At 53.1% G+C, this 18,496-nt stretch overlaps 1 protein-coding gene across 5 annotated transcripts in view; it reads right to left on the bottom strand.

Moving 5' to 3' along the window:
• Positions 1–6: 6 nt before the first annotated feature.
• The window catches only part of LOC140211277 (aminopeptidase N-like), a 90,732-nt gene continuing 72,242 nt past the window's right edge, over positions 7–18,496 (bottom strand). For 2 of the 5 annotated variants that reach the window (XM_072280991.1, XM_072280999.1), the window contains 11 exons: positions 15,526–15,602; positions 14,637–14,773; positions 12,497–12,552; positions 11,335–11,482; positions 10,968–11,059; positions 10,382–10,492; positions 9,725–9,892; positions 9,245–9,406; positions 7,564–7,704; positions 4,139–4,217; positions 7–3,009 (listed from right to left, as the gene is read on the bottom strand). In XM_072280991.1, coding sequence (XP_072137092.1) covers positions 2,860–3,009; positions 4,139–4,217; positions 7,564–7,704; positions 9,245–9,406; positions 9,725–9,892; positions 10,382–10,492; positions 10,968–11,059; positions 11,335–11,482; positions 12,497–12,552; positions 14,637–14,773; positions 15,526–15,602 — 1,321 coding nt within the window. In that variant the 3' untranslated portion in view covers positions 7–2,859. Of the gene's footprint in view, positions 3,010–4,138; positions 4,218–7,563; positions 7,705–9,244; positions 9,407–9,724; positions 9,893–10,381; positions 10,493–10,967; positions 11,060–11,334; positions 11,483–12,496; positions 12,553–14,636; positions 14,774–15,525; positions 15,603–18,496 lie in introns of those variants that run through there. The other 3 variants (XM_072281003.1, XM_072281008.1, XM_072281014.1) reach the window with 3 other exon arrangements.

The following is an 18,496-nucleotide window of genomic DNA, read 5'->3' as shown; positions in this document are numbered from 1 at the left end:
GGGTGGGGGCAGCGGGGTTGGGCACTGAATGAAATTAGTTTAAAAGGTGATGGCAGCATGGGGTGAGCTGGCAAAGTGGCTTCAAGGGGATACAGACATACCGAATGGATGAAGACAGAGCAGGTGGTGTACGGTACGGAAAGATGCCAGAGCATTCATTTAGAAAAACAATGGGAGGGTGGAACGCTGAGAATGGAAGTGTATTGTGATCAGAGAGACCTGGGTATCCCTACACACCAGTCACTCAAAGTTGATGCGATTCTTCAAGATGACGGCAACTATATAATCAAGCATGCCCACAATGTGAGCCGTGCCATGTGGTCACAGCTTCAGTCGGGCAGGAGATACAGAAGTCTGAACTCCCACACCACCAGGAACAGCTTAAACTGTGCTGCAAAACACCAAACCTAACTCAGCAAGAGAACACCACGGACCACCTCTCTCACTACCATGGGCTTTGCATGAAGAAGAGGCCCCTGATATGCCCTTTCAATCTTCATCTCTGATCTTAAACTTGCCCTCTTGTTTTCATTGGGGAAAAGACGGCTTTCACCTTGTCTTCGCCCCTCATGATCTTGTACCACTATCAGGGAATCTCTCAATCTACTGCTCTCCAGGAAGTGAAGTCCCAGTCTACACAAACTCTCAAAAGGACCTCTCCAAAGACCTTGTTAAAGTCCGTAGAGGCAACTTCCACCGTCTTAATCTCACCTACCTTCTTGAAAAACTCCAAAAAGGTTTTCAAACACAGAAACAGTTCCTTTGGTCTGTCTGGTCTGTGTCAAACCATTAATCTGCCTAGTCCCATGGACTTGCCCCTCCCATCTACGTAACTATCCAAATTTCTTTTAATGTTAAAGTCAAACCCACCTCCACCCCTCGCGATGACAGCTTGTTCCACACTCTCCCCTCTGAGCAGAGAAGTCCTCCTGCATTGCCACCAGTAAGACGCTAGGGTAGGGCCGCTTCCTCACAGGACCAGAGACAGGGGGTCGATCCCCAGTTCTGGTGCCGTGTGTGCGCAGTTTGCACTCCTGTTCTCCCGATAAGTGTGTGTGTTTCCCCCCAGGACTCTGGTTCCTTCCCACATCCCCTCGGCGTGCAGGGTCGCTGGGTTCGTCAACCATCTGAGTGTGTGGGTAAAGTGGCAAGAGAAAAAAAATGATGTGAGAGAAATTTACAGGGCCACGAGGATGGGGAATGGGACTGGTGGGATGGGCCAGATCGGCTGCTTCAGTCTACACCACTGTGAGCAATATTGAGCGGCGTGTGTCATGACTTGCGACGACATCGTTGTGTCGACCAGTGGCTGTGAGTTGGGTATTGTAAACCAGAGAGCAGTACAGTGTCATTCAGCCCGCCGTGTCGATGATAAACTTCTGCCGCACAGTATCCGTTCCATTCCTTTGCACATCCATGTGCCTGTTTTGTGTCTGTCCTGATGAAGGGTCGCGGCTCGAAACGCTGACAGTTTACTCTTTTCCACACACGCTGCCCGGCCTGCTGAGTTCCTCCAGCATCTTGTGTCTGTCTGAATGCCTCTTAAACACATCTGTGGTATCTCCCTTCACTACCACCCCTGGCAGTGCATTCCTGGCATCCACCACTCTGCGTAAAAATTTTACCTCCCCCCTCCCCGAACTCCTTTAAACTTTCCCCCTCTCACATTAACTGTATGCCCCTTATCATTTGACATTTCTTCCCTGGGTAAAAGAGTCTATCTAAATCTCATAATCTTATAATTTTGATCAGGTCTCCCCTCAGCTTCCGCTGCTCCAGAGAAAACAATCCAAGTTTGTCCAATTCTCCTTACAGCTCATGCCTCTAACCCGGGCAGCATCCTGATGAACATCTCCTACACCCTCTCCAAAATCCTCCCCCCGCCCCACATCTTTCCTGTAATGGGGAGACCAGAAATGAACACAATTCACCAAACGTGCCCTAACCATGTTTATACAGCCACAGCATAACCTCCCAACTCTTCTACTCAGTGTCCTGACCAATGAAGGCAAGCACGCCATCTGCCTTCTTTATTCCCTCTGTCTACTTTTCACTTTCACTCGTGTCCGCTTTCTACAAGCAATGGACTTGGACCCCAAGATCTTTCTGTACATCAACCCTGTTAGAGGTCCAGCCGCTCACTGTATATTGTGTGTATACTTCCCCTCGCATTGACCCTTCTAATGCCTTCTTACACTTGTCTGGATTAGCTTCATCTGCCCATATTTGTAACTGATCCCTATCCCAATGGATCCTTTGACAACCTCCTTCACTGTCCACAGATCTGCCTATCTTTGTGTTAGACCACTACAGAATAGAAATTGGCCCTTTGGCCCATCTAGCCTGTGCCAACCCATTTTACTGCCTGGTCCCATCTACCTGCATCCAGACAGGCAACTTCATTGTCAATAAGGGAGGTTTGCTATGTGGGGTGATTGATCCCTTATCATGTGGCCACACCATGAAGAGAGTCTGCAGGGAGACACAGGTTAAGCTAACTTTACTGAGTTCTGTGCGGGACACATCCCGTGGAGGTAAGCACTCCGGTGCACGTGATCTGATGCAGCTTCTCAAGGGCAGTCATTGGCGAATGAAGATGGTCCGAGGCCCGGCTGGCTGGTCACGATCATAGGACAGTGGGCACCCAGGGGAGGAGATCCCTAATGAACGCTGACTCCCGAGGTTGCTGGATGCCCATGTGTGGGGGTCGCTGTTGAGAGAATGGGCCATGGCAGTGGAGAACAACAGGGTCTGGTCCTTCCCGTGAGAAGTCCTGGATATGTCCACGACTGCATCCGAGCACTGGAGGGGGGTGGGAGAGCACCTCCCTCCAAGGCCAGCCGAGGACGGAGGTGGTCTTCAGAGGTTATTGTTAACCCAATGGAAGATTTCCTGCTCGTTCTCCTTCCTCCACTGGATGTAGGAGGCTGTCCGCTTGATTGCCCTGTCCAGGAAACGTGAGAGGAACAGAAATCCACTGACCTCGGTGAACTGCTTGAATTCCTCGAGCTGGGAGCAGAAGAGAGAGCACGAGTTGAGGGTGGCTGAGGTTCCTACAGAACAGACAACTGGCGGAGTCTGTGATTCACGACCCAGGATAGACTGTGAGGCCAAATAGGCCATTCAGCCCATTGACTCAGCTGGGAGATCCAGCCTGACGCCGTGAATCCAGCTCCCCAGTGTGATCCCATGATGTTAGATAGGGTATAACATCATGACCCCAGCAGCCCCAGAATGACCCCATGCTGCCAGTCTAACCCCACGACCCCAGCACCCCCAGTCTGACCCCGAGTTGTCTCCTCAGACTGACCCCATGCTGATAGTCTAACCCCATGATCCCAGCTCTCCCACTCTCACCCCGGCTTCCCCAGTCTGACCCCCCTGAATGCAGCCCTCAGTCTGACCCCATGACCCTGTGCTGACTCTGTGACTGAAACACCTCGAACATAAAACCTTTCTTCCTGTCCATGTCCAGCAGGACATCTGGCTTCCGGACAGCTTCTAAGCCTGGCCTAATGCAGTGCTGTGGGTTCAGAGTGCGGCACTGTCCGAGGAGCCGGACAGCAAGACCATCGGTGAAGTGGGGTCCGCACTGGGGTGAATGAGAGGCAGCTGGGGGACAGGTGCCAGCTCTTCGACCGATCCTAATCGGAGATGAAGGGAGGGAATTTCAGAGTGACTGGGCTCATTCACAGACACCAGTGTGACCAAGGCTGGGGTGGCAAGGGTTAACTCCTCCAAGGACAATTTTCCTGTGTCTGCCCTTAGGTCACTGAGGCCAAGAGGACTCAACACTACGGGTCAGTGTCCGGAGAGGGGGTGATGTCCTCTCTGGGCAGCCCAGCCCATAGTGCGGAGGAAGTGTGGCACTGTCCCTGGGCTGAGGCGTTTGATTGTGGGGTGGGCATCTGAGATTCCGATGACTGCCAACAGGAGCTCCTCCACTGGGGTTTCAGGGTCACGCTGGGGATGCCAGGATTTCAGGGTCACACTGGGGTTACAGGGTCAGACCTGCAGAGAGGAAGAGCTTCCCATGCTCATCCCTCGGAACCGCCATGGGATCCTGCTGTGCACTGCTCGTTGCCCTTCTTCCCTCCTCCCTCCCCCACCCCCCAAGACTAAGCAGAGGTTTACTGACCTCCCGCAGGTCTTCCTCGGTGGCAAACCTGGAGGTGACACCCTCGATCAGACCCATGATTGCCTCCATCGTGTTGAACCTGTTGGGGGGGGAGAGCACGCCCTTGTCAACGCCCCATTAAAGGAATGTCCTGTCACCCAATGCACCGGTCACCTGACTTTTCACCCCTGGCCAACCAGCCCTTCCCTCAGCCTCCTCTACCTCTCTCATTCCTCTTCACAACACCAGCAACTGGAACTCATTGCCAGAGGAGCTGTTGGCATCATTGCTGCCCAAAAGTGGCAGCATAGCTTGGCAGGGTGGTGAAGAAGGCATCAGGCATGCTGGCCTTCATTACTTGCTGCTTCGTACATAAGATATAGGAGCAGATTCAGGCCACTTGGCCCATCGAGTCTGCTCTGCCGTTCCACCGTGGCCAATCCAATTTTCCTCTCAGCCCAAGTCTCCTGCCTTCCACCCGCCCTGCGTCCCTTCCAATCAAGAATCTATCAACCTCTGCCTTGAATGTACATGAAGACTTGACACAGCTGCCAGTGGCAAAGAATTCCACAGATACACCACTGAAGAAATTCCTCCTCGTCTCCGTTCTAAAAGGATGCCATTCTATTTTGAGGCTGTGTCCTCTGGTCTTAGACTCTCCCATCATAGGAAATATCCTCTCTACATCCACTCTATCAAGGCCTTTCACTATTCAATAGGTTTCAATGAGGTCAACCCTCATTCTTCTGAACTCTAGAGAATACAGGCCCGGAACCATCAAACGCTCTTCATATGACAAACCATTCAATCCTGGAGCCATTTTCGTAAACCCTCGTTTGAACCCTCTCCAGTTTCAGCACATCCTTTCTAAGATGAGGGGCCCAAAACTGCTCACAATACTCCAAGTGAGGCCTCACCAGTGCTTTATAAATTCTCAGCATTACATCCTTGCTTTTATATTCTAGTCCTCGTGAAATGAATGCTAACATTGCATTTGCCTTCCTCACCACAGACTCAAACTGCAAATTAACCTTTAGGGATTCCTGCACAAGGACTCCCAAGTTCCTTTGCAACTGTTTTTTGAATTTTCACTCCATTTAGAAAATAATCAATCCTTTCATTTCTTCTACCAAAGTGCATGACCATACACTTCCCGACACTGTATTCCATCAGCCATTTCTTTGACTAGTCCCCTAATCTGTCTGTCCTTCTGTAGCCTCTCAACATCATCAAGACTACCTGACCCTCCACCTATCTTCATGTCATCTGCAAACTTTCCAAAAAAGCTATCAATCCCATCATTAAACATCTTGAAATATAACCTAAAAAGAGTCGGTCCCAACACAGACCCCTGTGGAACGCCACTAGTCACAGGCATCCAACCAGAAAAGGCTCCCTTTATTCCCACTCTTTGCTTCCTGCCAATCAGCCACTGCTCTATCCATGCTAGAATCTTTCCTATAATACCACGGGCTTGTAGCTTGTAAAGCAGCCTCATGTGTGGCACTTTGTCCAAGGCCTTCTGAAAATCCAAGTACACATCAACCGATTCTCCTTTATCTATCTTATTTGTTATTTCTTCAAAGAATTCTGGCAGATTTGCCAGGTGAGATTTTACCTTGATAAGGAAACCATGATAACTATGGCCTATTTTATTTCATGTCTCCAAATACCCTGAGACCTGATCCTTAATAAGCTATTCCAACATCTTCCCAACCATTGGGGTCAGACTAACTTTCTTCTGCCTCTCTCCCTTCTTGAAGAGTGGTGTGACATTTGCAATTTTCCAGTCTTCTGGAACTATTCCAGAATCTAGTGATTCTTGAAAGATCATTACTAGTGCCTCCACAATCTCTTCAGACACCGCTTTCAGAACCCTGGGGTGTAGACCATCTGGTCCAGAATTTAGAAGCTGAGTGGTTATATCAAACACAAGAGGACACAGGCTTAAGGTGAGAGGGAGGAGATTGACAAGACATCAGAGGGGTCATCAGGTAGCTGGCTGATAATTGGAATGTGCTGCCAGAGGAGGTGGTCAAATCAGTCACAGTCACTGCGATTAAGAGGCATTTAGACAGACTTAAACAGGCAAGGTATACAGTTCCAATTCTGGTAAATGGGATGGCTATGGACTGGCAATAGGGTCAGCATTGACATGGAAGGCCAAAGGGCCTGTTTCTGTGCTGTACCAATGGGGGTCAGAGCACAGGATCTGTACCCCATTGATCCCCCTGCCGTCCCATCCCGGGTTCTGTAGAAGCTCGAGGGACGAAGATTTCCTCTGCAGAGCTGCCGGTAAAATCTACTGAAGAACGGTGGGACCGAGTGAGATATTCCCACAGTCCCAGTGTGCAGAGGGAACACCAGTCTAGATCAGTGGGATTTGACACCCTCCCCTGCCGTAGCCTTTATCCCAGATTAAGGCACAGGTCAGTGGGTGACACAAACAGCATCCTTGGCAACCACCAACCACTCCTTTACACCACCTCCATTTTACATCCCAACCCACATTCCCACTGACCCCCTCCAGTTTCCACACTTTACCAGGGTGCCGAGTGACAGTGGCCCATGTGATGGGGACGTGGAGCTCCTGAGGGAGGGGCGGTAAGGAGGGAGTGCCGTGCTGTGGGAGGGGGTGAGGAGGGAGTGCCGTGAGGAGGGAGGGTGTTGAGAAGGAAGTGCTGTGCTGTGGGTGAGGTGAGGAGGGGAGGGTAGTGAGGAAGGAGTTCCGTGCTGTTGGAGGGGGTGAGGAGGGAGCATTGTGCTGTGGGACAGGCGGTGAGGAAAGAGTGCCGCACTGAGGGAGGGGGGGATGAGGAGGGAGGGTGGTGAGGAGGGAGTGCTGTGCTGTGTGAGGGGGGCGGAATGAGGATTCTAAGACTCTCAGAAGACACCAGTTCTGGTCAGCAGAGAGGCACAGTGGCTCCCAGTTCAATCCCACCTCCACCGCTGTGTCTGTGCCGTCTCCACGTTCTCCCTGTCAGCACATGGCTTTCCCCTGGGTGCTCCAGTTCCCTCCCAGGCCACTGTAAATCACCCCCTACTCTGTGGGTGAGGGTGAGAATGTGAGGGGGTTTCGGACTGAGAGCTGTCATGTAATTGGAAAGGAAGCTGGAATAGGGAGGGGGGAGGAGTACAGGAGTGTCAGGTGACAGGTGAAACCAGGTGAGGGGGAAGGCCGGTGGATGGGGGAGGGGGGATGAAGAAGAAGCTGCGAGAGGATAGGTGGATGACGTGAACGGTTGAAGAAGATAGAATCTGATAGGAGAGGGCAGAGGACCATGGAAGAAAGGGAAGGGGGAGGGGCAGCAGAGGGAAGTGATGGGCAGGTGAGATGAACTGAAAAGCTGGGAGTGGATAGCAGGAAAAGGTAAAGGGTACAGTGAAATTCTGTCTGCTTTGGGAAATGACGTGGAACTTGCCTCTGGGCAATAAAACCAGCTTACTCAGATGTGATGTTGCTCCAACTGGCCTTGATGAAGTCCCAGGCTGGCTTCTTGCCATTGATGTTCTGGGCAACCAAGACAATGGTGGCCAAAGTGTCCTGTCGCTTAATCTCCCATGGCATCATGGTGAATGACAGGTACCTTTAGTAGAGAGAGAGAGAGATTGATCAGCAGATCTCGTGCATGTACCATCTGGACATGATCTCCATTTGAGGACCTGGGCTGATTTATCTCTGCACATGGAGATGGTGGACACTCAGTGTATCACACACAAAACACTAGAGGAATTCAGCAGGTCAGACAGCAGCCATGGAGGGGAATACACAGTTGACATTTCAGGCTGAGACCTTTCATCTGGACTTGGAGAGCAGCAGTGACCACAAAGAGGACTGTCACTGAACTCCCCTCGAGAGGAGGAATGTTCCTTCAGGGTAGGCATATCTCGAAACACACTCATGATGGGCACCCCTGAAGAGACTTCGCAGTGGAGCAGCAAGTCGGAGGCACGAGAGATTCCACAGAGATCTTGAGCACCACACACAAAACACAACAGGTCAGGCTATGGAGAGGAATATACAGTCAATGTTTTTGGCCATTGATGATTAATGCTGATGAAGGATCTTGGCCCAAAATGTTGAATGTGTATTTTCATCCATAGATGCTGCCTGACCCGTTGAGTTCCTCCAGCATTTTGTATGTGCTACTCTGGATTTCCAGAATTTGCAGAATCTCTTGTGTTTCTGATTTTTTGCCCACCATTTGGAGTGACCCCGAGGCAAATCCAGTGGGATAATTGACAGGGAAGCTACTTGCATTGACGAGGGGGCTGAGGGCTAACAAATGTCAGTGGAGGAAGCGAGCGAATGTGTTGTCATGACGCCAGAGCAGCCTGAGGCAGTTTCACTTGTAGTGTTCAGGGAGCCGGGCGCCAAGCAGTGGGTGGGGAGGATCCGGAATTGTAGGATTCCTCTCCCACAGGGCTGGTACTAGCTCAATAGGCTGAATGGCCTCTTTCTGCAATTTCTCCATTTTAATAACATTCCCGTGAAATGGAGACACCCAGAGATGGCAGTTCCTGGAATCCGGAGCAAGAAACAATCTGCTGGAGGAAGTCAATGGGTCGAGCAGCACCAATGGAGTTGGTGGAGACTCTTCACTGTTTTTGCTCTAATTGTGTTCCTTCTTAAACCTATGTTTAATAAATATGTTGCATGTATGGTTTTCCTGTGAATGCTGCTTATCTGATGCCATGTAAGACCATAAGACACTGGACAGAATTAGACTATTTGGCCTGTCAAGTCTACTCTGCCATTCAATCATGTCTGATCTATTTCCCCTTTCAACCCCGTTTTCCTGCCTTCCCCCCTAACCTTTGACAACTTTACTAATCAAGAGTCTATCAACCTCCGCTTTAAATATACCCACTATCTTGGCCTCCAGAGCCAGCTTTGGCAATAAGTTCCATAGGTAAACTGCTCTGTAGCAAAAGAAATTCCTCCTCATCTCTGTTTGAAAGGAAGTCCTTCTATTTTGAGGCTGCGCCCTCTAGTCCTAGACTCCCCCACTACTGCAAACATCTTTTCCATATCTAGGCCCAGAGCCTGTGATGCCGCTGCAAGTAAATTTTTCATTGTGCCTGTACATGTGTGTATATGGCAATCAACATGGCCTTGACTTTTACCTGAGGTGTTTCAGCCCGAAACATCGGCTGTCCATCGGCTCCACAGGTGCTTCCCAACCTAATGAGATCTCCCAGTAGCTTGTCTTCTGTTTTGTATGAACGGCATTCCCATGCGCTTGTGGGTTCGAGCTGATTCTCAGGGGAGAATGCAGGCAGAAGCTTCTACCGGGAGTATTAGAAAAGGTTTAGAGGGACGTGGGGCAAACATGGGGCAAATGGGATTGAGCCCAGATGGGTCACCTGGGCTGGGCAGAAGGGCCAATTTCCATGATGTGACATCAGATTGGGGGCAGTGGAAAAAATCAGAGGAGTGTGACCAGTGGAGGCCTTGAGGACCAGAGGGGTGGGGATTGGGAGCCGTGGGATGACGGGAGACTGTACAGCATCTGGGAGGGCCAGACATGGCGTACCTGGCCTGGATGGAGGGGTTGGCACTGCGGGCCAGACAGTAGCGGAGTGTCTGGGCTGGGCATGGCGTACCTGGCCAGGATGGAGGCGTTGGCACTGCAGGCCAGGCAGTAGCGGAGTGTCTGGGCCTCGGCGGCACTCTCGGCCAAGTCGTACATCTTCCAGGCAAAGTTCCACTCGGTCTGGTCGCCCTCGGCAACCGACCGGCAGCACACCACCCTGAGTAGGCTGGGGGGGATCCTGGGGGAAGGTGAGAAAAAGATATTGGTTAAGACAAGCCTGAACATAGGTAAATCTGTGTAGAGGTCAGAGGTCTGGTCACTCTGTTGCCAAGCTGGAGCGGGTGCAGAGGATATTTACAAGGATGCTGCCTAGACCAGAGGCCTATGTGGAAAGGTTGGCCAGACTCGAGAGAGGGGTGACCTCATACAAGTTTATAAAATCATGAGGGATGTGGATAAGGTCATAGTCTTTTCCTCAGGGTGGGGAGTCCAAACCCTGACAGCAAAGATACAAGACAAGAGCGGAGAGATTTAAAAGAGCCCTGAGAGGTAGCTTCTTTGTTCATGGGGTAGGGAATACCTGAAATGAGCTGCCAGACAAAGTGGTCGAGGCAATAATAAAGCAAAACCAAAACCCCCTGGGTCTCGCCCCTGAGCTCCTGTAAACTTACCAGTGGGGAGAGGGTCTGGCAGGCTGTGGATGGGCCACATGGCCTCAGGTACTCACGGGTTGACATCCGGCTGTGCCATCCAGCGGGAGAAGAGGTCTCTGGCCGCCACGTTACATTTGCGCAGCCCGTTGGAGCAGGCGACACCGACCACCACTTCCTGGGCGAACCTGGGAGGAGAGGAGAGGGAGGGTCCGGGCTGAGAGTCGGTGGCAGGGGCAGGGTCTCCACCCCCACCTGCCCGGGGCCTGGCCTTTACCACCTCCTCCAAGCCTGGAGGCCCAGCAAATGTCAGTCTGGAGACCCAACCTCGCAGGGTGTGGTAGGGGGAAGAGAGAGGGAGAGGAGGAGGGAGGGGGAGTGGGTGGAGGAGGGAGAAGGGGAGGGAGGGAGGGAGCAGAGAGAGGGTAAAAGGAGGGGGGGTGGAAGGTGGTGGGGAGATTCTGTGACACAGCTTGGCTTAGGCCCAGTAATGGGGGGGGTGTGGAGTGGAGAAAGTAGGACAAACGATGAGGTAGTGGAGGATGGGGACTGATGGGGGAGTGGGGAAGGAACTGGATGGACACAGCCTGGTCCTACGGGGTGGAGGGAAGGGTTTGGGATGTCGTGAGGAGAGGGATGGTGGGTGCTGGGGCTGTTACTCACTGCTCTCTGCCTTCGCTGGGCACGGAGCGCAGCCTGGGATGAAGCAGCTCCATGTAGTCAAAGACAGGGCTGACCTTGCTCAGGACGTACTCCTGCTGGGACATGGGGAGGGGTGACACTGGAGCCTTCCCCACTCCCCACTCTTCCATCTCCCCTGCCCTCCACCCACGGTCTCGTTTCCCCCTCCCACCACCCTAGTGTCTGCCCAGAATCTCTCTTCTCTCCCCAAGCCCCCGGGTCTCTCCTCTCCCTCTGCTGCCCCCGCCCTCCCTCCTCCCCCTCCCCTCATCCTCTCCCCCTCCGCCCAGGCCCTTCCCCTCCCCCAAGCCCCTCTCCCCAATCCACCCTCCCTCCCCTACCCCCTCACCTCCAGCAGGTTGTAGGCAGGGTTCTCCCTCAGCACCAACTCCATGAAGTCCAGGTGTGTACTGAGGGTGTCCCAGGGCAGCGACTCGGTCTCCATGTGCAGGTAGCGTGTTGTCTCCAGGGCACGTGTGATCCTAATGTGCTTCCCGCTGCTCCGGCAGAAACACAGGTCGGCACACCCCCGAAACATCCTGTCACTACTGAGGGAGGGGAGCACCTGGGAGGGTGGGGAGGAGGGAGGCAGCGGGAGGGGTGAGGAGGAGGGAGCGCCGCGGGAGGGGTGGGGAGGAGGGAGGCAGCGGGAGGGCTGAGGAGGAGGGAGCACCACGGGAGGGGTGAGGAGGATGGAGGCAGCGGGAGGGGTGAGGAGGAAGGAGCGCCTCAGGAGGGGTGAGGAGGAGGGAGGCAGCGGGAGGGGTGAGGAGGAGGGAATGCCTCGGGAGGGGTGGGGAGGAGGGAGGCAGCAGGAGGGGTGCGGAGGAGGGAGCTCTCTAGGCACTGTCCCAGCAGTTTTACTGATAAGAAGCACGATTAGGCCATTCAGCCCCTCGAAACCACTCTCCTTGGCTGATCTTCACCCTGCACTGTCTCCATTCTCTCTCCACACCCTGGGATTCCCGTCCATTTCTCAGCCACCAGTCCGTGCCTGGGCGTACTCAGCTCTCTGAGGTGGGTGGTTTCCCGGTGAATTCGCTGCCCCTTTGACTGAGACGTTGACAGCATCTCAGCTTCTGACCTCCAGCTCCAGATATCCCCACTGGTCGTGGGGCTGGGGAGCAGCCCTCAACCTCCACCAGCCCAACGCAACTCGCAGGCATCCCCCGACACCATTCCGAGAGCTTCACAACAGGACACAGGCCCTTCAGCCCAAATGGGTTCCCGTCTATGTTGGTCCTGTTGGCCTAATTCTGAGTGGAACCACAAGCTCTGTGTCTGGCTCCACACCCACTGGCTGACCTGATGAGTTTTCCCAACACATCCCCTCTGCCTGGGTTTGGGCCGGAGCCGGGTGGACAGTGGCCACAGCCAGCTGTCTGGGGAGACCCTTGGTCATGGTGACCCGGACAATGTCACAGGCCGAGCCCCCAACTGACACAATTAGCTACCCCTTCCGTACCCTCTCCTTTCCAACACCTCCCCACCTGCGCCACCGTAGCCCCTACCGAGCAAGGCTGAATGCATCATCGATGAGCTGGGCCCGGTTGATGACTGGGATGGCCTGGCAGAGGAGAGAGAGAGAGGTTGATGAAGGATCAGAGAGTATTTCCTGATATTCAGCTGGTCAGACATGGTAAGGGGGAACAATGGGTGTGTTAGGGGCCTGGGGAAAGTGGGGGCGTGTCAGGGGCCTGGGTAATATGGGGGTATGTCAGGGGTCGGGGAATACGGGAAATGTCTGGGGTCGGGGAATACGGGGAATGTCAGGGGTCGGGGAATACAGGGGAATGTCAGGGGCTCAGGGAATACGGGGGAATGTCAGGGGTCGGGGAATACGGGGTATGTCTGGGGTCGGGGAATATGGGGGTATGTCTGGGGTCGGGGAATACGGGGGAATGTCAGGGGTCGGGGAATACGGGGGTATGTCTGGGGTCGGGGAATACGGGGGAATGTCAGGGGTCGGGGAATACGGGGTATGTCAGGGGTCGGGGAATACGGGGGTATGTCTGGGGTCGGGGAATACGGGGGAATGTCAGGGGTCAGGGAATACGGGGTATGTCAGGGGTCGGGGAATACGGGGGAATGTCAGGGGTCGGGGAATACGGGGTATGTCTGGGGTCGGGGAATACGGGGGTATGTCTGGGGTCGGGGAATACGGGGGAATGTCAGGGGTCAGGGAATACGGGGTATGTCAGAGGTCGGGGAATACGGGGGTATGTCTGGGGTCGGGGAATACAAGGGAATGTCAGGGGTCGGGGAATACGGGGTATGTCAGGGGTCGGGGAATACGGGGGTATGTCTGGGGTCGGGGAATACGGGGGAATGTCAGGGGTCAGGGAATACGGGGTATGTCAGGGGTCGGGGAATACGGGGGAATGTCAGGGGTCAGGGAATACGGTTGTATGTCAGGGGTCGGGGAATACGGTTGTATGTCAAGGGCTCGGGGTATACAGGGTATGTCAGGGGCCGGGAAATACGGGGGTATGTCAGGGGCTCAGGGAATACAAGAGAATGTCAGGGGCTCGGGAAATAGGGGGGTATGTCAGGGGCCGGGGAATACGGTTGATTGTCAGGGGCCGGGGAATACGGGGTATGTCAGGGGCCGAGGAATACGGGGGTATGTCAGGGGCCGGGGAACTCAGGGTATATCAGGGGCTTGGGGAATATGGGGGGTATGTCAGGGGCCTGGGGAACTCAGGGTATGCCAGGGGCTTGGGGAATACAGGGTATGTCAGGGCTCGGGGAATACAGGGGAACGTCTGTGGTTGGGGAATACGGAGAATGTCTGGGGTCGGGGAATATGGGGAATGTCAGGGGCCTGGGAAATACAGGGTATGTCAGGGCTCGGGGAATTCAGGGGAATGTCAGGGCTCGGGGAATTCAGGGGAATGTCAGGGGTCGGGGAATACAGGGAATGTCTGGGGTCGGGGAATACGGGGTATGTCTGGGGTCGGGGAATACGGGGAATGTCAGGGGCCTGGGAAATACAGGGTATGTCAGGGCTCGGGGAATTCAGGGGAATGTCAGGGCTCGGGGAATTCAGGGGAATGTCAGGGGTCGGGGAATACAGGGAATGTCTGGGGTCGGGGAATACTGGGTATGTCAGGGGTCAGGGAATATGGGGGTATGTCAGGGGTCGGGGAATACGGGAGAATGTCAGGGGTCAGGGAATGTCAGGGGTCAGGGAATACGGGAGTATGTCAGGGCTCGGGGAATACGGGAGTATGTCAGGGCTCGGGGAATATGGTGTATGTCAGGGCTCGGGGAACAGGGTATGTCAGAGGCTTTCTTTCCTTTCTCTCCCTCCCTCTCATCTCTCTTCCTCCCTCCGGATCCGCTTCTCCTCCTCTCCTGTTTCCCTCCATCCATCTCCTCTCTCTCACCCTCTCTCCATCACACTCTCCTCATTCCCTCTCCCGCCCCTCTCTCCTACCTCCTCTCCCTCGCTCTGCTCCCTCCCTCATGCCTGCCACTGCCTCCACTGACCCACTTCCTCCCTACCACAGCCTTGCCCCCTCCCTCCCACTGACCCACCTCCTCCCTTCCACAGCCTCGCCCTCCCTCCCACTGACCCACCTCCTCCCTCGCACAGCCTCGCCCCTCCCCCCTACTATCCCTCCATGCTCCCTCCTGCCATGAACTTACATCCCTGTTTCTCATCAGTTGGATCAGCAACCTGTCCCAGTTGTCGTCGTCATAATTAACTCTGTAAACGCCAACAGCGTTGATGTTTGCCAACGCCCAGGTTTGATCTCTCACCACCACCTGGCTCACGTACACCTCTGAGGGAAGATCCCGCACAGGGGTCAGCAAACAGTGAACAGGTTACTGGCTAACACAGAACTCCCTGCAGGGGTCAGACACAGAGTGAAACTCCCTCCACACTGTCCCATCACACACTCCCGGGGTCAGACACAGAGTGAAACTCCCTCCACACCATCCCATCACACACTGCCGGGGTCAGACACAGAGTGAAGCTCCCTCCACACCATCCCATCACACACTCCCGGGGTCAGACACAGAGTGAAACTCCCTCCACACCATCCCATCACACACTCCCGGGGTCAGACTCAGAGAGAAGCTCCCTCTACACTGTCCCATCACACACTCCCGGGGTCAGACACAGAGTGAACCTCACTCTACACTGTCCCATCACACACTCTCAGGATCAGACACAGAATGAAGCGCCTTCTATATTGTTCCATCTCATAGTCCCAGGGCATGGACCAAATGGGTTGGAATCTGGGCAAATATCTTGGGAGTTGAGGAGAATTCTGCTGCCAAATTATGTGCTGCCTTCTGACTCCTGTAGCCTAGGTCACCAGAGAGCCTTTAGTAAAAGATGATAGTGGCCAGAAGCCTGAATCTGGAGCCACACACATACTGGTTAAGGAACTCAGCACGTTGGGTGGCATTTATGGAGGGAAATGGACTTTCTGGTCAGGTCCCTTCATCTGGTCATTTATCCCTTTATCCTGATTGGGGAGAGTGATACGGAGGGGGTGGGGTGGGGGGAGAAGGTGGTGGTCCATACGTCTTGTTCTGTTGATCCAGATCATGTCCTGCAGGCTGGTGTTGAGTTGCCAGGTGACTGGGATATACCACCTGTACCTGAGGATGGAGACAGGAGGGTGGGTCAATCTGCAGTCTGCTCATCACCCCCCATCCCTCACCCATCTGCCGTCCGGAATGGGGGGGTGTGGTGCACTGTTCACACACCTGATACTTCCCCACCCAGCATCACTACAGTTGCCTGTCCCACAGACCAGGGGATCCAGCCTCACCACCGGGTGGCAGGGGAGGGCTTCTTGGTCACGCAACACTGTGGTTCAGAGGGTCATCTCCTGATCAAGGTCTGGCACTTGGGGAGACACAGAGAGGTGAGGGGTAAGCGTTTATGAAACCGGAGGGGAGAAGGGTTTACGGAGGGAACATTGGATCTTGAGGCCCAGAAATGGCTGCCAATGGTGGAGTGATGAGATTAGGTGATGGCGGAGGGGAGAGAACATAGAAACAAATCCTTTGGCCCAACTGGCCCAACCTGACCAAAATCCCCACCTAAGCCAGTTCCTGCTGCCCGTGTTTGGCCCATATCCGTCCCTATGCATGCACCTGTCCAAGAGTCTTGTAAATGTTGCTAATGTACCTACCCCAATCACTTCCTATGGCACCCTGTTCCATAGATGACCACCCTCAGAGTGAAGAAGTTGCCCCTTGGGATCCTATTAAATCTCCTCCCCTTTCACCCTCTGGTTCTTGATTCTCCAGAGCTGGGAAAAAGGACTGTGTGAACCTACCCTATCTCAGCCCCTCACGATTTTATAAGATGGCCCCTCAGTCTCCTACACTACAATGAAGAAAGACCTGAAAGGCTCAATCTTTAGTTCCTGAAGATCTGCCAACATTCTTGTATATCTCTGCTCTCTTCCCAGCTTAAAGGCATCTTTGCTGTAAGAGGGTGAGCACCCCTAACCCCCATGCCACAATCTCCCTGACCCACTAGCATCGGGAAGGAGGTGCAGTGTATGAGCACCAGGACTAGAACTGCCAGACTGGGTTACAGCTTCTTCCCCTGTGAATCGAGTGAACTCTTTGCTGTTCCCAAGGTCTCATCACTCGGAGAGAGAGCCGTTTGTTTTTTACTGTATATCTGTGCTGTGCACTTCACATGCATTTCAAATTATATTTTGTTAAATTATTCATGGCAAATTTTCGTTTATGTGTTGTGTGCGTGTGATGTATGTCTTGTCGATGCACTGTGATCCAGAGGAACATTGGTTTGCTTGGTGGTAAATATGTACAGTCAGATAGCAATAAAGTTGAACTTGAAACTGAACCTATTGCCAAATGCAATATAATGTCCCAACTCCTGTGCTCAGTGCCCAATTGATGAAGGCCAACATGCCAAATGCCACCTTCACCATCCTGTCTACCTGCGTCACCACTTTCAGGCTTTCAGGGAACCATGTACTTGTATCCCAAGGTTCTTCTGTTCCACAACACTCCCCCAGGGTCCTGCAGTTCACTGTGAAAGTCCGGCACTGGATTGTCTTCCCAAAATGTAACACCTCGCACATATCCAAATTAAACAAGTGTACAACAATCAGGGAGGATTCCAGTCCTGGACCTGCAGGTTCACCCTGGATCCCAGGAACTCTCCCCACTGTCCTCATCCACATCTCTGGTCACCATTCTGAAATATTAGTCAGTCATGATCTCCCTAACAAAACCAGAATATTCTCTGACTGCAGATGAATCTGGTCCCTCAGAGTTTTTACCAATGATTTCAGGATGGGCTGACCTTGGATTGGCCATGGTTGGGCTGTGCTAGGCTTGGCTTGGCTGTGGTTAGTTTGGGCTGTTCTTGGATTGGCCATGGTTGGGCTGTGCTAGGCTTGGATTGGCTGTGGTTAGTTTGGGCTGTTCTTGGATTGGCCATGGTTGGGCTGTGCTAGGCTTGGATTGGCTGTGGTTAGATTGGGCTGTTCTTGGATTGGTGTGGTTGGGCTCAACAGGCCTTGGATTGAGGTGGGCTGGTCTGGTCTTGGATTGACTGCAATCGAATCAGGTCAGGTGTTTGAGGTTTATCACCTTCAATCCCATTACTTTCAGCTTGCTCCTTACCCTTTCCCCAACAGCACATTCCCCACCATTCCCAGCAGGTTCATCCTGTTCCAGCAGACAGAGACAGTAAATGTGTCTGTTCAACCCTTCATTCCAGCTCCCATTCTCTAACCTGCCATCTGGTCGAAACCCCCAACAATCTGGCACTATCAGAAGCATCATGAAGATGGACTGATAAATATTCCAGATTATTGGTTGTTTACCACCAATACGCAAACATACCCTTAGGTGTTACCTTAGGTTGAAAGTGGCGTGTTTAAATGGAGCCAGAAATGGGGTTCCAGTGGGTTTAACCACAGCTGGAAATGGGGTACCGATGGGTTTAAATGGGAAAGGGAAATTGGTCTCGGTGGGTTTAAATGGGGTAGGAAATAGAGTCCAAGTAGCTTATAGGGACTTGGAAACAGGGTCCCACTGACTTTAAAGAGAGCTGAAACACGGTCCCCTGAAGGGTTAAACGGAGTGAGAAATGGGATCCCAGTGGGTTTAAACAGTAGGAAATGGAGTCCCAATTGGTTTAAACAGTGGGAAATGGGGTCCCAGTGGGTTTAAACAATGGGAAATGGGGTCCCAGTGGGATTAGACAGAATGGGAAATAGTGTCCTAGTGGTTTTAAGCAATGGGAAATGGGGTCCCAGTGGATTTAGACAGTGGGAAATTGAATCCCAGTGTGTTCAAACAGTGAAAAATGGGATCCCAGTGCATTTAACCAGAGTGGGAAATGGGATCCCAGTGGGTTTAAACAATGGGAAATGGGGTCCCAATTGATTTAAACAGTGGGAAATGGGGTCCCAGTGAGTTCAAACAGTGAAAAATGGGATCCTAGTGCATTTAACCAGAGTGGGAAATGGGATCCCAGTGGGTTTAGACAGTGGGAAATT

The sequence above is a fragment of the Mobula birostris genome, chromosome 2 (genome assembly GCF_030028105.1).
Source record: "Mobula birostris isolate sMobBir1 chromosome 2, sMobBir1.hap1, whole genome shotgun sequence".
In the NCBI taxonomy this organism is placed as follows: Eukaryota; Metazoa; Chordata; class Chondrichthyes; order Myliobatiformes; family Myliobatidae; genus Mobula; species Mobula birostris.
Note: the sequence above shows the minus strand (reverse complement) of the source record. Positions and strands in the feature narration are given on the sequence as shown.